The sequence below is a fragment of the Eubalaena glacialis genome, chromosome 9 (genome assembly GCF_028564815.1).
Source record: "Eubalaena glacialis isolate mEubGla1 chromosome 9, mEubGla1.1.hap2.+ XY, whole genome shotgun sequence".
In the NCBI taxonomy this organism is placed as follows: Eukaryota; Metazoa; Chordata; class Mammalia; order Artiodactyla; family Balaenidae; genus Eubalaena; species Eubalaena glacialis.
Window position 1 is genome coordinate 118,270,480 of NC_083724.1, and position 18,574 is coordinate 118,289,053.

The 18,574-nt window shown below is 40.2% G+C and overlaps 1 protein-coding gene across 1 annotated transcript; it reads left to right on the plus strand.

Moving 5' to 3' along the window:
• Nucleotides 1-534: 534 nt before the first annotated feature.
• Nucleotides 535-5,894, plus strand: LOC133097411 (peptidyl-prolyl cis-trans isomerase FKBP4-like). Its single transcript, XM_061199260.1, is given in 3 exon segments — nt 535-603; nt 4,588-5,395; nt 5,398-5,894. Coding segments are annotated over 3 exon segments (1,374 nt in total).
• Nucleotides 5,895-18,574: the final 12,680 nt, after the last annotated feature.

Here is an 18,574-nt window from a genome sequence, read left to right on the forward strand (position 1 = left end):
AGTTACCCCCTTTCCCTTGGCGTATGTTCACAAAGAACAATTCTGAATGCATCTAAATGTTGTTCTATATAATATTCTATACAATATTCTCAGACACTCAACTGTTGTGTCAGTCTATGGTTGAGTGTATCTTTGAAAATATAATGTGGAAATATTCCTTCTCGTAGTATGTATCTTTAGCACATTTGGGGGAAAAAAATAGTCATTGCACTAAAAAAGAAACGAGTCGTTCACAAAGAGGTAAACTTTTTAAGAGATGGTATAAAAAAAAGTTATAAACAAACAGTTGTTAGGAGGAAAATCTGTAAGCCTGTGGTGTTCTAGGATGAAGTACCTTCTGGGGTAAGGCTTTGGGGGATCGAATCGCTCAGCCCATAGAGTCCGTGAAGTGCATGCAGACTACAAAGACCGAGGGTGAGAAGGGTTAATCTATTGTCACCAGACAGTTTATTGAAGAGAAGAGGATTCTGAAACAGGACTTGGATCCTGTTGTTCCAGAGGAGAAGCTGAGACTTGAAGATGAGAGAACCGGGCATGGAGTTTTTGGGGCCCCCAGCGAGAGGAAGACCCACAAAGCTTCGTGGATATACACAGAGGTGCACGGTAGGGTATTCACCAGTGCCAGTGTCAGCTCAGGGTAAAGAGCTTTCGTATTATTTTTCCTTTCTACTTACATGTATCTGTAGTGATAATGTTTTTTACAATAAACTATATCACTCCTATAACGAAAAAAAATCATAACCCTTTTCAATTCTGAAACAGAATGTAAACAGAAAAATATCCATTCACCGAAGAGTTTAGAAGCCTAAATTCTTGGCTCACCTCAAAGACATTCAGAAACCCAGGGACTTTCTAAAACCATTCAAAACGATTCTTTAGCTCAGGCAGCTGCAGGGCTGTAGTGGCCAAAGATTTATCCCGTGGGCTGTCAGATTGTAACATCAGTTGAATTCCCTCAGCCAAGTCTCATAAAGATCATCATGGCTGGGCTTCCCTGGTACACAGTGGTTAAGAATCCGCCTGCCAATGCAGGGGACATGGATTCGAGTCCTGGTCTGGGAAGATCCCACATGCAGCAGAGCAACTAAGCCTGTGTGCCACAACTACTGAAACCCGTGTGCCTTAGAGACCGTGATCCTCAACAAGAGAAGCCACCACAATGAGAAGCCCGCGCACCACAATGCAGAGTAGCCCCCGTTCACTGCAACTAGAGAAAGCCCGTGCGCAGCAACGAAGACCCAACACAGCCAAAAATAAATAAATAAACTAATTAAAAAAAAAAAAAAGATCGTCATGGCTGACACTTAGAAAAATCTTATGTTCAGGGCACTGTGCTAAGTGCTATATTTGTATCATCATATTTAATATTCAGTAGAATCCTTTTAAGTATTATTGTCTTCTCTGTTTCACAGATTAGGAAACAAAGGTACAGAGAACCTAAGTAAACAGCCATAGGTCAAATAGCTGGTAATGGTGGAGCTACGGTTAAAGCAATCAGGCTGATTCCATAGTCCATATTCCTAACCATACATAATACAACACATGGGTCAGGATTAACTGAGCACTAGAGAATTGAAATGGGGTTATACAGAATTTGGAGTTCTGTGTGCTCCCTGAAACTCCAACCACCCAATGAGCCTCCTTTTGTCCATGGAATCAAAATTTAGACCTTTGTGTTATAAAGATGTTCTTCTCACGGGACTTCCCTGGTGGTCCAGTGGTTAGGATTCCCTGCTCCCAATACAGGCGGCCCGGGTTTGATCCCTGGGCAGGGAACTAGATCCCGCATGCTGCAACTAAAGATCCCACATGAGGCAAAGAAGATCCCACGTGCCGCAACTAAGACCCAGCACAGCCAAATAAATAAATAAATAAATTTTAAAAAAGATGTTCTTCTCTTGCTTGAAAATGTTGCTGCACCCTGATCTGAAGCAGTCTTCATGGTGAAAAAGCCAGTCCTCATGGTGAATCCCTCCTTGCCCCACTGGATTCTGTAACTAGAGTCAGCTGAAACAAACCCCTCTTGACTTTCAGGATACCATGATGCCATTTTGGTTCTCTCTTATTTCCTCAACCTTTAAATATTCGAGTGTCTCACAGCCCTCTTTAGCCCTCTTCCCTTTCCTATCCACGTTCTCTCCCTAAGTGATCCTAACCAGTTCCCTGCCTAAAAATACCATCTACCTGCTGAACCGCAAACCCACATACCCAAACCCACACCTAACTTCCTGACACTTCCTTTACAAGGTCCAGCAGGCATCTCAAACCACACTTGTGCAAATCTGAGTTCCTGATAATCCCTCCCCAAATAGCTCCTCACACAGTCTCCCCATTTCAGTAAAGGAATTCATCATTTTTTCACTTACTCGGCCAAAATTCCTGAGGTCCTCTTGGGCACCTCTCTTTCTGTTACACCCCCCATGTGAAGCTTGTTGGCTCCTTTTTCAATATATGTCTAGAATCTGAGACTCCTAACTACCCCCACTGCCACGACACTGGTCCAGGCCACCATAATCTCTTTACTGAATTATTGCAATAACCTCCTGATGGTCTCCCTAGTCCTGCACTTGGTGAACTTTACCGCCCCTCTCCCCAGCTCCAAAACACACTCTAGTCTCACAAGAGTAGCAAGGACAATCCTGATAGATGTAAATCATATCATGTCACTCCTTTGCTCAAAACCTTCCCTATGGTTTCCTGTCTCAAGCAGATCATAAGCCAAAGTCCTTACTAGGACTTATAAGGCCCTACATGATCTGGTCCCCGTTACCTTTCAGACTTTGTGTCCTAATTCTTTCCTCTAATTCATTCTGTTTAAGGCACATTGGCCTATTTAACATTCCCCTAATTTACAGGCACACTCCCACCCCAGGGCCTTTGCACTTGACATTCCCTCTACCATATATACCTCATATACACATGTGGCTAACTATCTCATGTCTTTCTTTTTTCACTCAAAACTCACATTCTCTCAATGTGAGCTTTCCTGGGGGCCACCCTGCTTAAAATGTCACATTTATCCCTCACATTTCCTTCCATGCATTATTTCTCTCCTTAGCTCTTAGAGCCATCAAATATAACATGAGACACATTTTATTTGTTTGTCTTGTTTATTGTATGTCTCCTCCACTATAACAAAAGTCTCATGAGGACAGGGATTTGTACTCACTCTGTTTCTTATCGTATTTCCACTTCTGAGAATGCACCTGGCATGGGGTTGACACGTCATAGATAGGTCTTGACTTCAGAAAGAGATGCTCCACAATGTCGATTACAGAACCAAACCTGACAGTGTGATAAATGTATTTATTGAGGACATCTCAACCTTTGAAAGTCAGGCAAAATTGTGTCAAGCCCTGTATCCCGTGTTCTGTGAGAATCTAGTGCCCTCAACAAGATTTCCGAGAACTCCCCGGTGTTAATACCTTCACGGTTACTCTGGATTTGCCTACCTGCCTCCCTGGACTGTTGATGTCATTGGCATTTGATCCCCTATAGCTATTCTCTGTCCCCTGCTCTGTGACAAACCGAGACACAGAAAGCAACAGCTTTCGCTTCACACCCCTACAAACGCTGACCCATTGTGTGTGTATCTGTAATATGTTTAACTTATAATTTGCAATGACAGAAGTGTATTTATGTGGCTTCAAAAAAAGTTAACATTTAATATTAGACATCCTCAATCTTTATACTTCTTTGACGTGCCTTCAACACTGTCTCACTGTTCATTTTCCTCCATGGCCGTCTGTCATGCTACTGGGCCATTTCTCTGTTCCTTTCTCCTCAATTCTCTCTCTCTTTTCACCATTCTTTTCCTAACATCTGTTCTTTGTTTTTCGAGAGAATACTGCCTCTCCCTCTTTGTATTTTCTTATGATCCATGCCATTAAGTTTTCACATTATACTAAAAAATAGCTTCTCAAGTTTTATCATTTTACGCAAAAGACAATTCCTCTTCATCACGGGAAATTCAATGCCAGCTTTTAAAAGTCTTTGCATCCAAGAGTCCTGGGCAGTGGAGGCAATGGCAGCTGCCTAAGCAAAATCTCTTCAAACAACCTCCAAACGACAAGAAGAATAAATGACACCACACAAAACTCACACCTTTGGCGTAACTAGAAGACAGACACTCTTATACGCTGCAGATTACCTGTAAGTAGGAAAATAAGCACCAATTTCCAGCAGAGTCAACTTCACAGAGAGCAAACGGGCTCTGAAAAAAATGCACAAGAAAGATAAGAGAGGAGTGAGATAAAACCACTCCCGGGGGGCCGGGCGGGGAGGCGGCGGCGGGGGCGAAGGCTGGCCCGGGGTTCCCAGGGTCCCAGGACCGGGGCGGGGCCCGGCGGACGGCGGGAGGAACGAACCAGAAACCACCTTTCGCAGAAAGGAGCGCCAGATCCCGAACCGGCCGCCGTCTCTAGAAAGTTCTCCCCCGGCGTCCCTCGCGGCCGGCCGGCTCCTCCCAGCCTCCTCCCCCCGCCCCCCTCCGCGGCGGTGGGACCAATCGCTCCCCGGGCCGCCCAAGACCCGCCTTCTGCGCCCGCTGCCCGGGAAACGGCGTGATGACCCGCCGAGGGGCCGAAGGCTGCTGAGAGCCGGGCGCAGTCGGCACCGCTGCCCCTCGAGGGGGTGGACCTCAGCCCCAAGCAGGATGAGGGCGTGCTTCAGGTCCTCCAGCGAGAGGGCACAGGCACAGGGATGCCCATGATCGGGGACCGAGTCTCTGTCCACTACACGGGCTGGCTGTTCGATGGCACCAAGTTCGACTCCAGCCTGGACCGCAAGGACAGATTCTCCTTCGACCTGGGGAAAGGAGAAGTCATCAAGGCTTGGGCTATTGCTGTAGCGACCATGAAGGAGGGGGAAGTGTGCCACATCCCCTGCAAGCCAGAATACGCCTACGGTTCTGCGGGCAGCCCTCCCGAGATCCCTCCCAAGGCCACGCTTGTGTTCCAGGTGGAGTGGCGCCGTCGCGGAGGTTGCACTGGAAGGTACTCCAAAGACCAGATCTTTGACCGCCGGGAGGTCGGCGAGGCCGAGAGTGTGGATCTGCCTTGTGGGCTGGAGAAAGCCATTCAGCACAAGGAAAAAGGAGAACATTCCATTGTGTGTCTCAAGCCCAGCTATGCTTTTGGCAGTGTTGGGAAGGAAAAGTTCCAGATCCCCCCAAATGCTGAGCTGAAGTATGAAGTATAACTCAAGAGTTTTGGGAAAGCCACGGAGTCCCAGGAGATGAGTTCACAGAAGCTGGAGCGGAGCACCATAGTGAAGGAGCGGGGCACCACGGACTTCCAGGAAGGCAAGCACAAGCAAGCTCTGCTGCGGTACAAGAAGATTGTGTCCTGGCTGGAATTTGAGTCGACTTTCTCTAATGAGGACGCACAGGAGGCACAGCCCTTCGGCTGGCCTCGCACCTCAACCTGGCCATGTGTCATGTGAAGCTGCAAGCCTTCTCTGCTGCCGCTGAAAATTGTAAGAAGGCCCTGGAACCGCACAGCAACCATGAGAAGGGCCTTTTCCGCCAGGGAGAGGCCCACCTGGCGGTGAACGGCTTTGACTTGGCACGGGCTGACTTCCAGAAGGTCCTGCCGCTCTACCCCAGCCACAAAGCTGCCAAGGCCCAGCAGCGGATCCGCAAGGAGCTTGAATGGGAGAAGAAGCTCTATGACAACATATTTGAGAGGCTAGCTGGGGAGGAGAGCAAGGCGAAGGCCACGGTCGCTGCAGGAGACCAGCCCGCTGACACGGAGGTGAAGGACGGGCCGAAGAACCGTGTGGCAGGGGGCCAGCCTCAGGTGGAGGCAGAAGTGTGGCCTTGCCCAGCCCTGCTCCCGGCTGCCTGCCCCCCAGCTCCCTACCCTACTCCCCCCTGTTGGTTCTGTAAAAACTGAAAAATTTTGAGTGAATTAGACCTTTATTTTTCTAAAAAACAAAAAACAAAAAAAGCACCCCCAAAGAAAGAACGTGTATCCTTAAGTGTGAAAATATTGAAGAAAGAATCCTGATGTTGATGGTAACAGATTCAATGAATACATTGAATTCAGTAAGAGTCCATGAATCCATATATATATTAATTAATTAATTAAAACTAAACAAATGGGAGGTGGGGGAGGAAGTCTTACTCCTTTAAGTAGAATATCAACTGATAAATGTGGGAGGAACGATAGAAAAATGACCATTTTGCAACCATTATAATAAAAATTGATTTAAGCAGAAGCTATCAACGAATGCTTAGAGTAGGTGAAAGTTTGGGGAATAAAGGATATTTACATTGCCTTAAAATATTTATTTTCAAATTATGTATTAATTAACCGAGGAGGAAATAGTGACTTGACGGTGGAGAAACCTGGCAGAACCTGTGATGACAGCCATATGATTACAGCCAACACCACCAATAATGGAACAAATGACATCGAGTGCCTCTTGATGTGATGCCCTGAGAAGGACACAATGTCACATCTGTTTGCTTATACAACGTGTATAACCTGAATCTCATCAGAGGAAACCTCAGGGAAACTCAAATTGATGGCCGTTCTACAAATAATAGGTGCTCTTTGAAACTGCCAGCATTACGAGAGAAAAAGGAAGACTGATGAGTGTTATTCCAGATAAAAGGACACTTAAGACACATGACAACTAAGTGTAATTCATAACTCTGGGTATCTTAGGCCAGGAAAAACAGTTAGCTGTTATACGACATTACTGGGATAGTGGATAAGATTCAAATACGGGCTCTGGACAAACAAGCACTCTTGTGTATCCTGGCAATAGGACAGCTGTGATTAAAAAAGAAAATAGACTTAATATCCTAGAGGAATCTACAATGTAGGAAATCCAGAAATAGATAAGAGTAATTAACTTTGCAAAATTAAAAGGATGGACTGGGGCAGAGGAATAAAAACCCCAAATGCTGTATATTTGATTTTGAAGTTTAGGTCTTTTTTCTATTTCAATGAAAAAATCTCATAACGAGAATCAAAGATCGAGAAGTCAAATCCTTGTTAATGCTCTTTGTTTTGAAAGTCTTAAAGTTGGTTTTCGTATTGAACTGTCAGGAAGTTAACTAGCTACCCATCACTTTCAGACACAGTAGCTCTGTTTACATGGCCACTGCCAACACATGAGTCACAGGATCAGACCATAACATGCCCACAGCTTGTCTTATTATTTAACTCATCGCTTCAGGGAACACATGGGGGAAAATACACTCTCTACAGGCCAACCATTTTAGCACAAACGCAAAATTGCACAGAACAGAAAAAGTTGCATTTCTTAAGTAGTCTGACTAGCAAATTCAATGGTTCTATGCAAGTCTGGACCATGTTTTTGAAAGAAACGCTTTTGCAGAAATTTTGTTTCTCCTTCACGCGGAGCCTGAAAGAGCTGGCAAACTGCCAAACCAGACATTCTGAAGACTCGAAATGCAACCTGCGTCATTTGTATTGATTGTAATCCATAGCGTGTGTGCATGTGGTCATGCCGGTGATTCATAGATAACACTGTGAATCATAATTAAAACTGCACAAGTAGGCTTTGATAAAATATGATTCAATCAAATGCAAAAATCACATTTTAGCAAGCTGGTATTGTCTCTACTTAATGTGTTTCCTTCCTCACCCCCCCCCCCCCCACTCCTTCCCCTCTTCCTCTCTCTCCTTTTTTTCCTATCAAAGCTCACACTGGGGACTTCCCTGGTGGCGCAGTGGCTAAGAACCCGCCTGCCAGTGCAGGGGACACAGGATCGATCCCTGGTCCGGGAAGATCCCACGTGCCACAGAGCAACTAAGCTTGCATGCCACAACTACGGAACCCACGCATCTAGAGCCCGTGCTCCGCAGCAAGAGAAGCCACCGCAATGAGAAGCCCACGCACCGCAATGAAGTGTAGTCCCCGCTCGCCGCCAACTAGAGAAAAGCCCACGCGCAGCAACGAAGACCCAATGCAGCCATAAATAAATAAATAAATTTATTAAAAAAAAAAAAGCAACTCGCATTGGTTTCAGGTTTCAGCCAAAGTTTGAGGGTTAAATGTTACATACCTTGAGAAAAGCTTTTGCCATGTTACCAGTTATTTCAAGGCAATTTTAGATAAGAATCCAAAATTAAATATGACCTATGGGTATTGTGACCTATGGGTATTTTACCTGGAAAAAAATGCAAACCTAGAAGTGTTTTGACAGGGCTCCCCACTTTATGAAAATCTAGACCCTTCTAATTTGTCAAGGAGGTGGAGGACTATTAAAAGTGTTTGTCTAAATTATGGAAAGGACCAATTTAGTGGTCTTGCTAAAAAAGAAATGAAAATGTTATAATCAAGTCAAAACCTTTAATTATTCATTTTTTTAAAAATTAACTTCTCTCCTAAAATTGAAGTTGTTTTCCTTTCTTTTCTTCTCCAAAGATTGGGTTTAGTTGAGGTTCTGGAAAGAACTTTGTGGTTTACTTTAGGTTAAATAAGCTGAAAATTCACTAGATATCAGCATAAAATCTTTTAATGAAACATTTTGCATAGGAACATATTTTTAATTTCCATAAATCTAATCTACTAAAGTCTAAAAGCCAGCTCAGAGTTTTTCTTGGCAGATTCGTACAGAGAAAAAGGAAAGCAACGAGTTTGTTTTCTTGCGCCTGTATAAATGCACCACCCCTGCACAGCACATCGTAAAGCCTGTTACATCTGAGGAACACAATTAGTAATTGTAATGACATTTATGTCTGATGAATGAAAATATGTTCATGCTACTGCAAAATAATTTAAGCGAATTCATGTGTGTATGTGAAGCAAATCAAACACAAACATGATCTTGTTCTGGAAGAATAAACAGAAAATAAATAAACAGAACAAAAGAAAAAGTAATTAAACACTTTCTCATTAGAAATGAATATATAACAATAAATATAAAAGAAAACACTATGCAAGAAAAATACTTCTTTACTCAACCACATCCTCCGGGCAATATTGTGAGAAACGTCCCCACTAAACCCAAGAAAGAGACTGAAGTAAATGAAGTATTACTGCCCATTTCCTGTGTGTTGATTCAGTAAAGGTGTATTAAATTCCACATAAAGTTTAAAGTGACACCGTCCCTGCATTCCTGGAGCTCTCATGGTACAGGAGAGAGACATGCACACTCATAACACACCTGCGTAAGTGTGTAAGTACCACAGCTGAGGTGTGGTCTGGGTCCAATGCGATCACCGAAGTGGAAATCTCATCTTGCCTGGAGATACCACAGAATATTTCATGAAGGAGGTACATTTTAGCTGAGTAACAAATGACTACAAGGAACTCCCTGGACAGTTGCAAAGAGAACACTTGCAAAGGTGTGGAAGAGAAAAAGAGCATACAATATTTTGGAAAGCTAAATGTTTCAGCAGAGCTGGAGTATGAAAGGGAGAAGTTAACAGTTTACCCATTATATTAAGGGTATTTAGGAGTCACTGAAATACTTACATTGATTTTTTTTTTTTGCTATCAAATTAATTCACATTCATCAATAAATGTGTTTAAACGGGGAAAACATAAAGAAGAAAATTAAGTCTACTTTACATCCTATTGGTAAATATTCATGTGACTTGACACACATTTTATGCCACAGCCCTGCTTCTAAATATCTTGTCCACTTATTTTCCACAACAATGAATTCTTCTCTCAGTTTTGGTTCCTTCAGGTTGATTCAATTTTCCCTAGACTTTGCAGAGATTTCTTTGATTTTGTGGTACGTAGTTGCCATTTTCTTCTCTTGGCACTAATAAACATAGTTTTCTTTTTCCGTTACTGTTTCCTCCTCTTGTTTTCCTTCTAACAGATTGATCAGTTGTTGAGAAGGGTTTTTAGAAGTTTGCTCATAGAAGCAGCTGTGCTGGAAATCCAGAGCAAATTTTCTAGTTTTCATTCAGAGTAAGTACATGTAAGTGGCACTGCTGGGCCAACAAGTACTGTTTAAAGGTGTCTGGTTCACAGGGCGAATTGCTTTCTGGAGAAATAACAATTTTCATTCCCATTAGTAATGGATGAATGCTATTTTCTGGCATTCTTACTAACACTGAGTGTCATCTTTAATCTTTGCAAACAGCTGACGGATTTAAAAGAGCCATGCGATAAAATCAGGGTTGCCCTTTATTCCTATTGCTTTTCCTGCAGTGTGTGAGACAGATAGGAGATGCGGGAGTGTGGTGCCTTTGTAGTCAGGAAGACAAGGAGGTTAGTGAAATAATCTAGATGAGAAATTAACCAAGGAAGTGACAAGAAGAAGAAGAAATAAGGAAACAGATATGAGAGATAATAAGAAAGTACAAATACTGTAACCAAGTACATGTTGCTAAGGGAGAGATGAAAAATCATTCTGAAAATGACCGTTATCTATAAGACACGCTACACACATGGGCGCATATAAATCTCACAACAAATTTAGGAAATAAGTGTTATTATTCTGATCGTTCGGATTTGTAAAATAGGTTAAAGTACACATTTAGAAAGTTGCTTTGTAAGGATCCCACTCGTGACTAATCCACACTCCCCCCACAGCACACTGTACTACACTAGCTTCTGAAATGCTGCCTACTTTGCTAACGTGAACATCTTGGTATTGAAAGAAATTTCTAGCTCCATCTCCACTTCCCTGGAAGTGCCTTCCTTTCCTTAGATTTCAGGCCAGTTTGTCACCCTGCTGTCTCAGTTTTGTGATGCGCTCAAAAACCACGTATCACTTGTACGGTTTTGTCTTTCTTGTTGTTAGGGTAGGAGTGACGCTCTTTCCAGCTTTCTACATCCTGAGCAGAAGCTAACGCCTCTCCATTCATTTTCAGCCTCTGTGACCCTTCAAGGCTCTTAACATGTCTACTTCCACCTCCCTATCACTTACCTCTCCTTATATACTTTCCACCTCTTTATCTATGTGGGATGCCTTCTGGGAGAGTTCCTTGGACTAATTTTCCTCGTCACGAATTCATTTCTTATTAATTTGGTCCACTCCCCTATCCCAATTCCTGCTCTTTTCCAAAGATTCCACAATTTTCTTCTTTTTATTTATTTTTGTTGTTGTTTTTCCATTGGACAATTTTCTTCTTTAATTGTAATCTCACCCGTGGAGAATGGCAGATGTGAGAATTAATGATAAGGACCTGCTTGGAGTCCCACTGGCCTGCCTAGAGTTCCCTAGCCCAGCGGGCTCTGGCTTTCCTGCCTTGTAAGCAGTTAGATAGGCAACCATCCACCTCCAGAGCGATGGTAGGACATAAAAGACCTGGACTCTCAATCTTATCCTATTATCCATGGTGCCAGGTCCTCTGCTGTCCCAGGCTTTGATTTCACTCACACACGGGGCATATATGCCTTCCCAGATGAATACTCTTCGATTTTATATTACATTTTCACCCTCTTACTTTTGCGGCATCTTGAGAGTTGGGTTCAGGAAAGGAGATGATTGCCCTTGTTTATTCACCATCTAATGTGAAATACTTTTATTTTTTTCATGGGAAGGCATTTTATTTTAAATAGAGCAGTGTGTACAAGTCAGTCCCAAACTCCCAATCTATCCCTCCTCCCCACTCATCCCCCCTGGTAACCATAAGTTTCTTCTCTAAGTCTATGAATCTGTTTCTGTTTTGTAAATAAGTTCAGCTGCATCATTTTTTTTTAGATTCCCCATATAAGCGATATCATATATTTGTCTTTCTCTGTCTGACTTACTTCACTTAATATGATAATCTCCAGGTCCATCCATGTTGCTGAAAATGGCATTATTTCATTCATTTTAATGGCTGAGTAATATTACATTTTATATATATATATATATATATATATACACACACATATATATACATATATATCATATCTTCTTTATCTATTCATCTGTCGATGGACACTTAGGTTGCTTCCATGTCCTGACTATTGTAAATAGTGCTGCAATGAATATTGGGGTGCATGTGTCTTTTTGAATTATGGTTTTCTCTGGATATATGACCACTAGTGGGATTGCTGGATCATCTGGTAGCTCTATTTTTAGTTTTTTAAGGAACCTCCATACTGTTCTCCATAGTGGCTGCACCAATTTACATTCCCACCAACAGTGTAGGAGGGTTCCCTTTTCTCCACACCCTCTCCAGCATTTATTGTTTGCAGATTTTTTGATGATGGCCTTTCTGACTGGTGTGATATCTCCTTGTAGTTTTGATTTGCATTTCTCTAATAATTAGCGACGTTGAGCATCTTTTCATGTGCCTCTTGGCCATCTGTATGTCTTCTTTGGAAAAATATCTCTTTAGGTTTTCTGCCCATTTTTTGATTGGGTTGTTTGTTCTTTTGATATTGAGCTGCATGAGCTGTTTGTAAATTTCAGAGACTAATCCCTTGTTTGTCGCATCGTTTGCAAATATTTTCTCCCATTCTGTGGGTTGTCCTTTTGTTTTGTTTATGGTTTCCTTTGCTGTGCAAAAGCTTTTGAGTTTAATTAGGTTTAATACTAATTAATTTAGTACAAAGTTTAATTACAATTGAGGTAATTGAGGTTAATACTTTTAAATAACAACGAACAAGGCACTTTTGTTGAACACCAAAAAAATCTTTCAGAATATAGCTTTTTACATTTCAAAAATATACATAGTGGCTCAGTTTAGCACCCAAATGTCAGAGGAAAATGGACCAGAAATGTAGCTTTAAAATCCAGTCCCAGCAGTAAATAAGTGATTTTGATAAAGCAACATAAAAATTCTGGCAGCCTACCCAGGAAGACAATTTCTATCACATCAGTATGTAGCAAAAGACCAGAGCAGCAAGCAAAATACCTAGTCATGCGCATCTTTGCCTTGGCTTTAAGGCTAATAATGAAAGGCTTTATGAACAACAACAAAAAATTGGTAGTGATTTGGAATTTCAATGTTGATTAAATTTGGTAATTGAATGAGTGAATACCAGTATATTGTTAGGAACCAATCTGACACTTTATTCTACATTAAAATTTTACCTTCTTATTTCTTCTTTCCAAGTTTTTCAAATATAACTAGCAAGTCAGACATTTGACTTACTTTTTGTTAAAACAAAAAAACTCATTTCATATACGAGAATATCTAAAATCAAGCCAGTATAAGTCAATGCGCCCTTTATTGACAATTTATTTGGAGTCAAATCAGCTCTATCAGAATTAGCAGCAGGAAAACATGTTCCAATGCATCCAAGACTCAAAATGGCAGCTGGGTTTACCCTCTATCCTTTGGGAAATATTAATTTCCTACAAAATGTAAAAACTCATTGCAGATAATTATATTCCCAGAGAAACTAAAATATTGTATAACAAGACTTTCCAAGGTAAATTGTGATGTATACTTTTAGGGAAAATAAAATGTTTTTGAGTTTAGGTTTAAGTGGAAAGGATTAAATTGAGATCTTTCCCCACCACGTTTCACAAGTGCCACATCCGTCCAGCTTACGGACAGGGGAACCCAAGTCATTCATCCGATGTTCAGTCAACCAGGCAGACTCCAAAATCAGAAAACCTGATTAGAAAAAAAATTCAAGTTGTTTTACAAGTTGTTTAGTTACAAGTGCAGCAAAATTTAAATCTTAACTATTTATACTAACAAATAAGTGATCAGATAACAAATTACAGAAAAATCATAGTTACATAAACATGGATTAGATCCTTTCAAAGGGAAACCCTAGATTCCTGACCAGACCCCAACTGTGGTGTGATGTGAGACCCCCACATCTCTTTACTAATACACTGTGAACTCAAGAACCGGAGGACAGGCTTATTAAGCTAAACTAACCTGTTTTTTGACAAATGATCACCTCTAATCCTGATGCTTGATTTGTGGGACTGAATTTTTTAACCACCATATTTTACTTATACCAGAATCCATACACTTCTAAAAGCAGAGTCTCTGATGTACTGTAAATTAGGAGCTGAGTTCACATCTTCAGGCACTTTCAGTGAATTATGAGACTAGAAATGAACTTCAAAGTTCATCTAGTTCTGTGCCCTTGGTCATGCCTCAGCGAGGACTGCTAAGATAAAAAGAGGTCTATTTCTTAGCTTTTTACTCAAATAAGTCTGATTCAAACATAGTATCACCTTCATTTCAGAAACTTTTAAAGTAACTTCACAAATATTTTAAGTGAAAGCTTAAATAATGAACAAAAATTAGCCAAGTGAAAGTAAAATATACTGTAATTTTATTTCTGCATTTAATTATTGGACAATGTTAGCCTTTTACAAAATGTAAAATAATATTCTTATATTTAAAAAATTCATTTAAGAAAAATAAGAATATACAGTTTTTTAACATTTAAAATATATTTTATTGTTAAAATAATCACAATTAAAAATGTGATGTGTATATGTCTAAATTAGACCATAACAAAAATTATACACTTTAGAATTAAAAACTGGGGTATAAATAAAAATTTAAATTTAAATTAAAAAGCTGGGGTATAGGTGTAAAAGTATAGCTTTAAATAAAAATTGGACCAAAATGTACATACCATGTTGTATCCTGTTTCCTTCACTTAGATATTATGAACATTTTCTGTGTTAAAAAATATTTACCTACAATATCATTCAGTGGCTGTAAGTGGACCATTTAATGTATATACCATAATTTACTTAACCAAATCCTTTATTATTGGTCATTTAGATATTTTTCATGTTTACTTACTGTAAAGATTTCTTCTGTTGTACATTCTATATTTAAGTAGCTGCCTATAACCTTAATAATTTATTTAGAATGATTTTGAAATAAAGGAATTACTAGGGCAAAGTGTATTTTTTAAGTACTTGATATCATTTTTGCCTAAGAACAGGTAACAGAAATTAGTCCACCTTCACTTATCAAATTCTACGACAATCTACCACAAAAAAAATTTCTGAGGAGTATGGACATAGGAGAGCCCCAGTTTGACAGAGCAAATAATAGGAAATAGCATTCTAGCTTTTATTTGGAGAGTTTTGACTTAATGTCACTCCTACCAAGTAGAAAAAAGCCACTTCAATACACACCATGTTTTCTTCCTCTAAATTTGTTTCCTTCCTTATAAAGAAATTACCACTTGATGAGGGCAAGACAACCAAGAAGAATGAAAACCATTTGATCTGATTGTTTTTAAGCCTCTTAAATGCCAAGTCTATGAGTTATCTGATGAAGGATTGAAAGGATATGAAAATTGAAGATATTTTCTTTGGAAGTGCATTTGACCTTATGAATCAATGCTTTCTTAGCTATTTTCCTGTCACTCTTTATCTTTACACACTCACTTTCTCCTATTGCTCCCCATCGGTTTCCACTGAAATCAGAGAAGTCTGATTGAGAAGTAGTTATGTCTTTAGTCTCATATACACAATTATAAATTAAATCGTTTGCACTTGCTATTTGCTTCAGCGTATTTTCATAGGCAGGGAAAAAGAGGAACCTACAGAAAGAAAGTTTTTAAAAACTAAACTGATTCACTGAACTAGAGGGCTGGCAAATTTTTTTCTAAAGAGTCAAATAGAAAATATTTTTATCTTTGAAGTCCATAAAGTCCTTGTTACAACTACTAAAGTGTGCCCCAGCCATAGTCAAGACAGACACAAATGGGTGAAGCTGTGTTCTAATAAAACTTTATTAACAAAAACAGGTGGTGGGCTGATTTGTTTACCCTATCTGCACTAAACTCTCTTTCCATTTCAAACTTTCCAAAAACTTAATCACAACAGTTTCCATTATTGGACTAACAACCATTTTCATTTTTCATTTTCTTTTCTGGAATGATTCCCGCAACTTTATCTATAGGAAGAGAAAAGAAAATGTGGACGAAATGAGAGTGACATTCGTCTCTTTTTTCTTTTCCAATGATCCTCATAAGAGCTCTCTGTGATTTTTATGCACCTTGTACCAGAGCTGATTTGTGTTTACTCACATGGAAAGTCTTCACCAACTGCATATCCTGATGGAATTTGTCACCTCTTGAGATCGTCAATGGTGGCCCCTGACTTTCCAGTCTGAATCTCCACATAGTTCCAAAATCTCTGAATTGATTCAACCTGGAGAGTCATTGAGGTTTCTGGTCCCATTGCGAGGCAGCATCTGTCCAAGTACAGCATATTCCTGGCCCTTTCTAGGCTCAACAGTGGTACCCTATGTTATTCTGATGCAACACTTTGTGTGTGGTAGAAATTATATCTCATGTTTTTCTAGACCTGCCAGAAATGGGTCAAGACTAATTTTGCTCTCATTCGTGTAACATATCTAACTAGTTGATACCACAGACTTCTTTACTTAACCCAGAACAAGAAATTTGCTTTGCTGCCTTTAGCTGTTTAACATAATCCTCAATACTTTTACTCAGAAAGTTGAAGACTTTCACCATGAAATGCATAACAAATGGATGGCTATGCTCCAAAATGTCCAATTTCAAACATCTTGTCAACAATGAAATCCAAACAAAGTTTATATTAAGGACATTATGAGCCAAAATAAATTTCATGCCTAACTTAAATGTTCTACAATGTTTGACAGATAATGGAAACTGCTTGAAAATAGAATACTGTTGTCATACTTAGCATGATTTCCTGACGTTTGATTTTACCCACATGTTAGAAAATCACATATATTTCAGAATATAAAGATTTGAACATTTTTCTTCAATTACACTGGTGTCTTCAACCACTCACTTTCTACTGATCGTTTTGCGTAAGTATGAAGCATGTTTGAGCATCTCCTACATTAAAAGTAAAAAAATTGCTAATGGCACACTCCCTTCCAGCTATCCCCCTATCTCTCTTCCTGTTTAACTAAGCGTCTTATAAAAGTTATGTATTTTAATCCCCATTCCCTGGTATCCCACTGCAATCCAGCTTTCTTCCCTGCTGAAACCACTACTGTCAAGGTGACTGGCAAATTTCTTTTGACAGATCTGCTGGGGACTTTTCACCACTTGTTGACCATTCCTTTCTTGAAACACTTTCTTCCATTGATTTCCATAATCCTAACCTCTTTTCCTTTCAGGTATTTTTTAAAAGTCCTCTTCTCATGCTTGCCCTTTAAACATGAATCATTTCCTCACGGTTTAGTCCTACCGAGGTCATCTTCTCTTCTTGCTCTGCACAGGCACTCCTGGTGATTTTTATCAACTCCATGGTTATAAATCTCAAATCTTTGTGCCTGATTTCTCTGTGAAGCCTCCTACCTGCGTGCATGCCTGCCTATTGGACTCTGCTGCTTTGCTGGCTTCTGGGCATTTTAAGCTCAGTGTATCCCAAACTGAACTCCATCATCTTCACCTTTTCTCCAACCAGCTTCTTCCTATGTGTTCCCCACTGCCCATGCCAGAAACTTCAGAGTCTCCTTTGACTCTTTTCTGTCCTGCATTCCCATGTTTGGTCAAAAATCAAATCTTGTTTAACCTACTTTCTAATCATTTTTAGACTTTTCTCTTTTCCCAACGGCCCCACTCCTGTCCGATTTCAAGTCATCCAAGCTACTCACTTGGCTTACTGAAACTGTCTGACTTGTTTACCTCTATCCTTTCCCCCAGGTCTTTCTCAAAAAGAAGCCCAAGTACCTGGATGAGTTTCTGTGATCCTTTGAATCCTAATTTATAACACTTCAATGGCTTTTCTGATGCTCCTAAGAGCTCAGAGATGGCTCACAACACCCTTCCTATCTGTCTAGTCTCCTTTTTTGTCACTCACCTCACACACCAAGCACCATCCACGTTGAACCGTATCATAAGCATCCATAGTATAATTCTTTAACCATCTCTCCCCTCTTCCAGAAATATTCTTAGCTATCTTCATTGCCTGGTTAGCATTTGTTCACCTTTTAAGTTTCGGCTTATGTATCATTTACACCAGAAATTCTTTTCTGACCTAACCCAATCCCTCAGACTGGCTAGCTATTTCTTCCATGCACCCCCATGGCATTACTGTCTCTAAAATTGCAACTCATACTTTATGTTATTACCTGTTTGATTTTTAAAAAATTTTCCTAGTAAACTGTAAGGTCCATGTGGTCAGGAAACATTTTTATCTTGTTCAAGAAGTATGAATAAAAAATAATGGCTGGATAAACTGATATGCTCTCTGTCCTCATAAAGCTAATAGTTTAATAGAAGAAACAGGTATTCAGCAAATAAACAAATAGATTAAATAAATAATAACATGTGATTGAGGAAAGTTCTATCAAGTAAAATTGAGTGCTTTGAAACACAGAGTCCTGGAACCACTGAAGCATATAATCAGGGAGTGGCATGATATGGCACCATTTAAAAATTTTTTGAATCATTCTTTCTGCTACATGAAGAAAAAAAGTAACGGCCATGACCAGGAGTTATGGTATGGATGAAAACACTTGAGAATTTGGAGGATTCACTGCTTATGTCTTCAGTATTCACTTAAGGCAATCATGGGATTACATAACTCTTCACCAGTGTGGCGGCCCAGGGTTGTTGCTTGGGTGTAGCAGGCGATGACTAACTAACCAGATCATTGAAAGATGGTATTTTGTCAGGAAATTCATTCCCAACATCAGACCCCATTTCTAATTAAAGCATTCTAGGCATACCGCCTGTACCTCCTTGGAAGTTCAAGTTCACT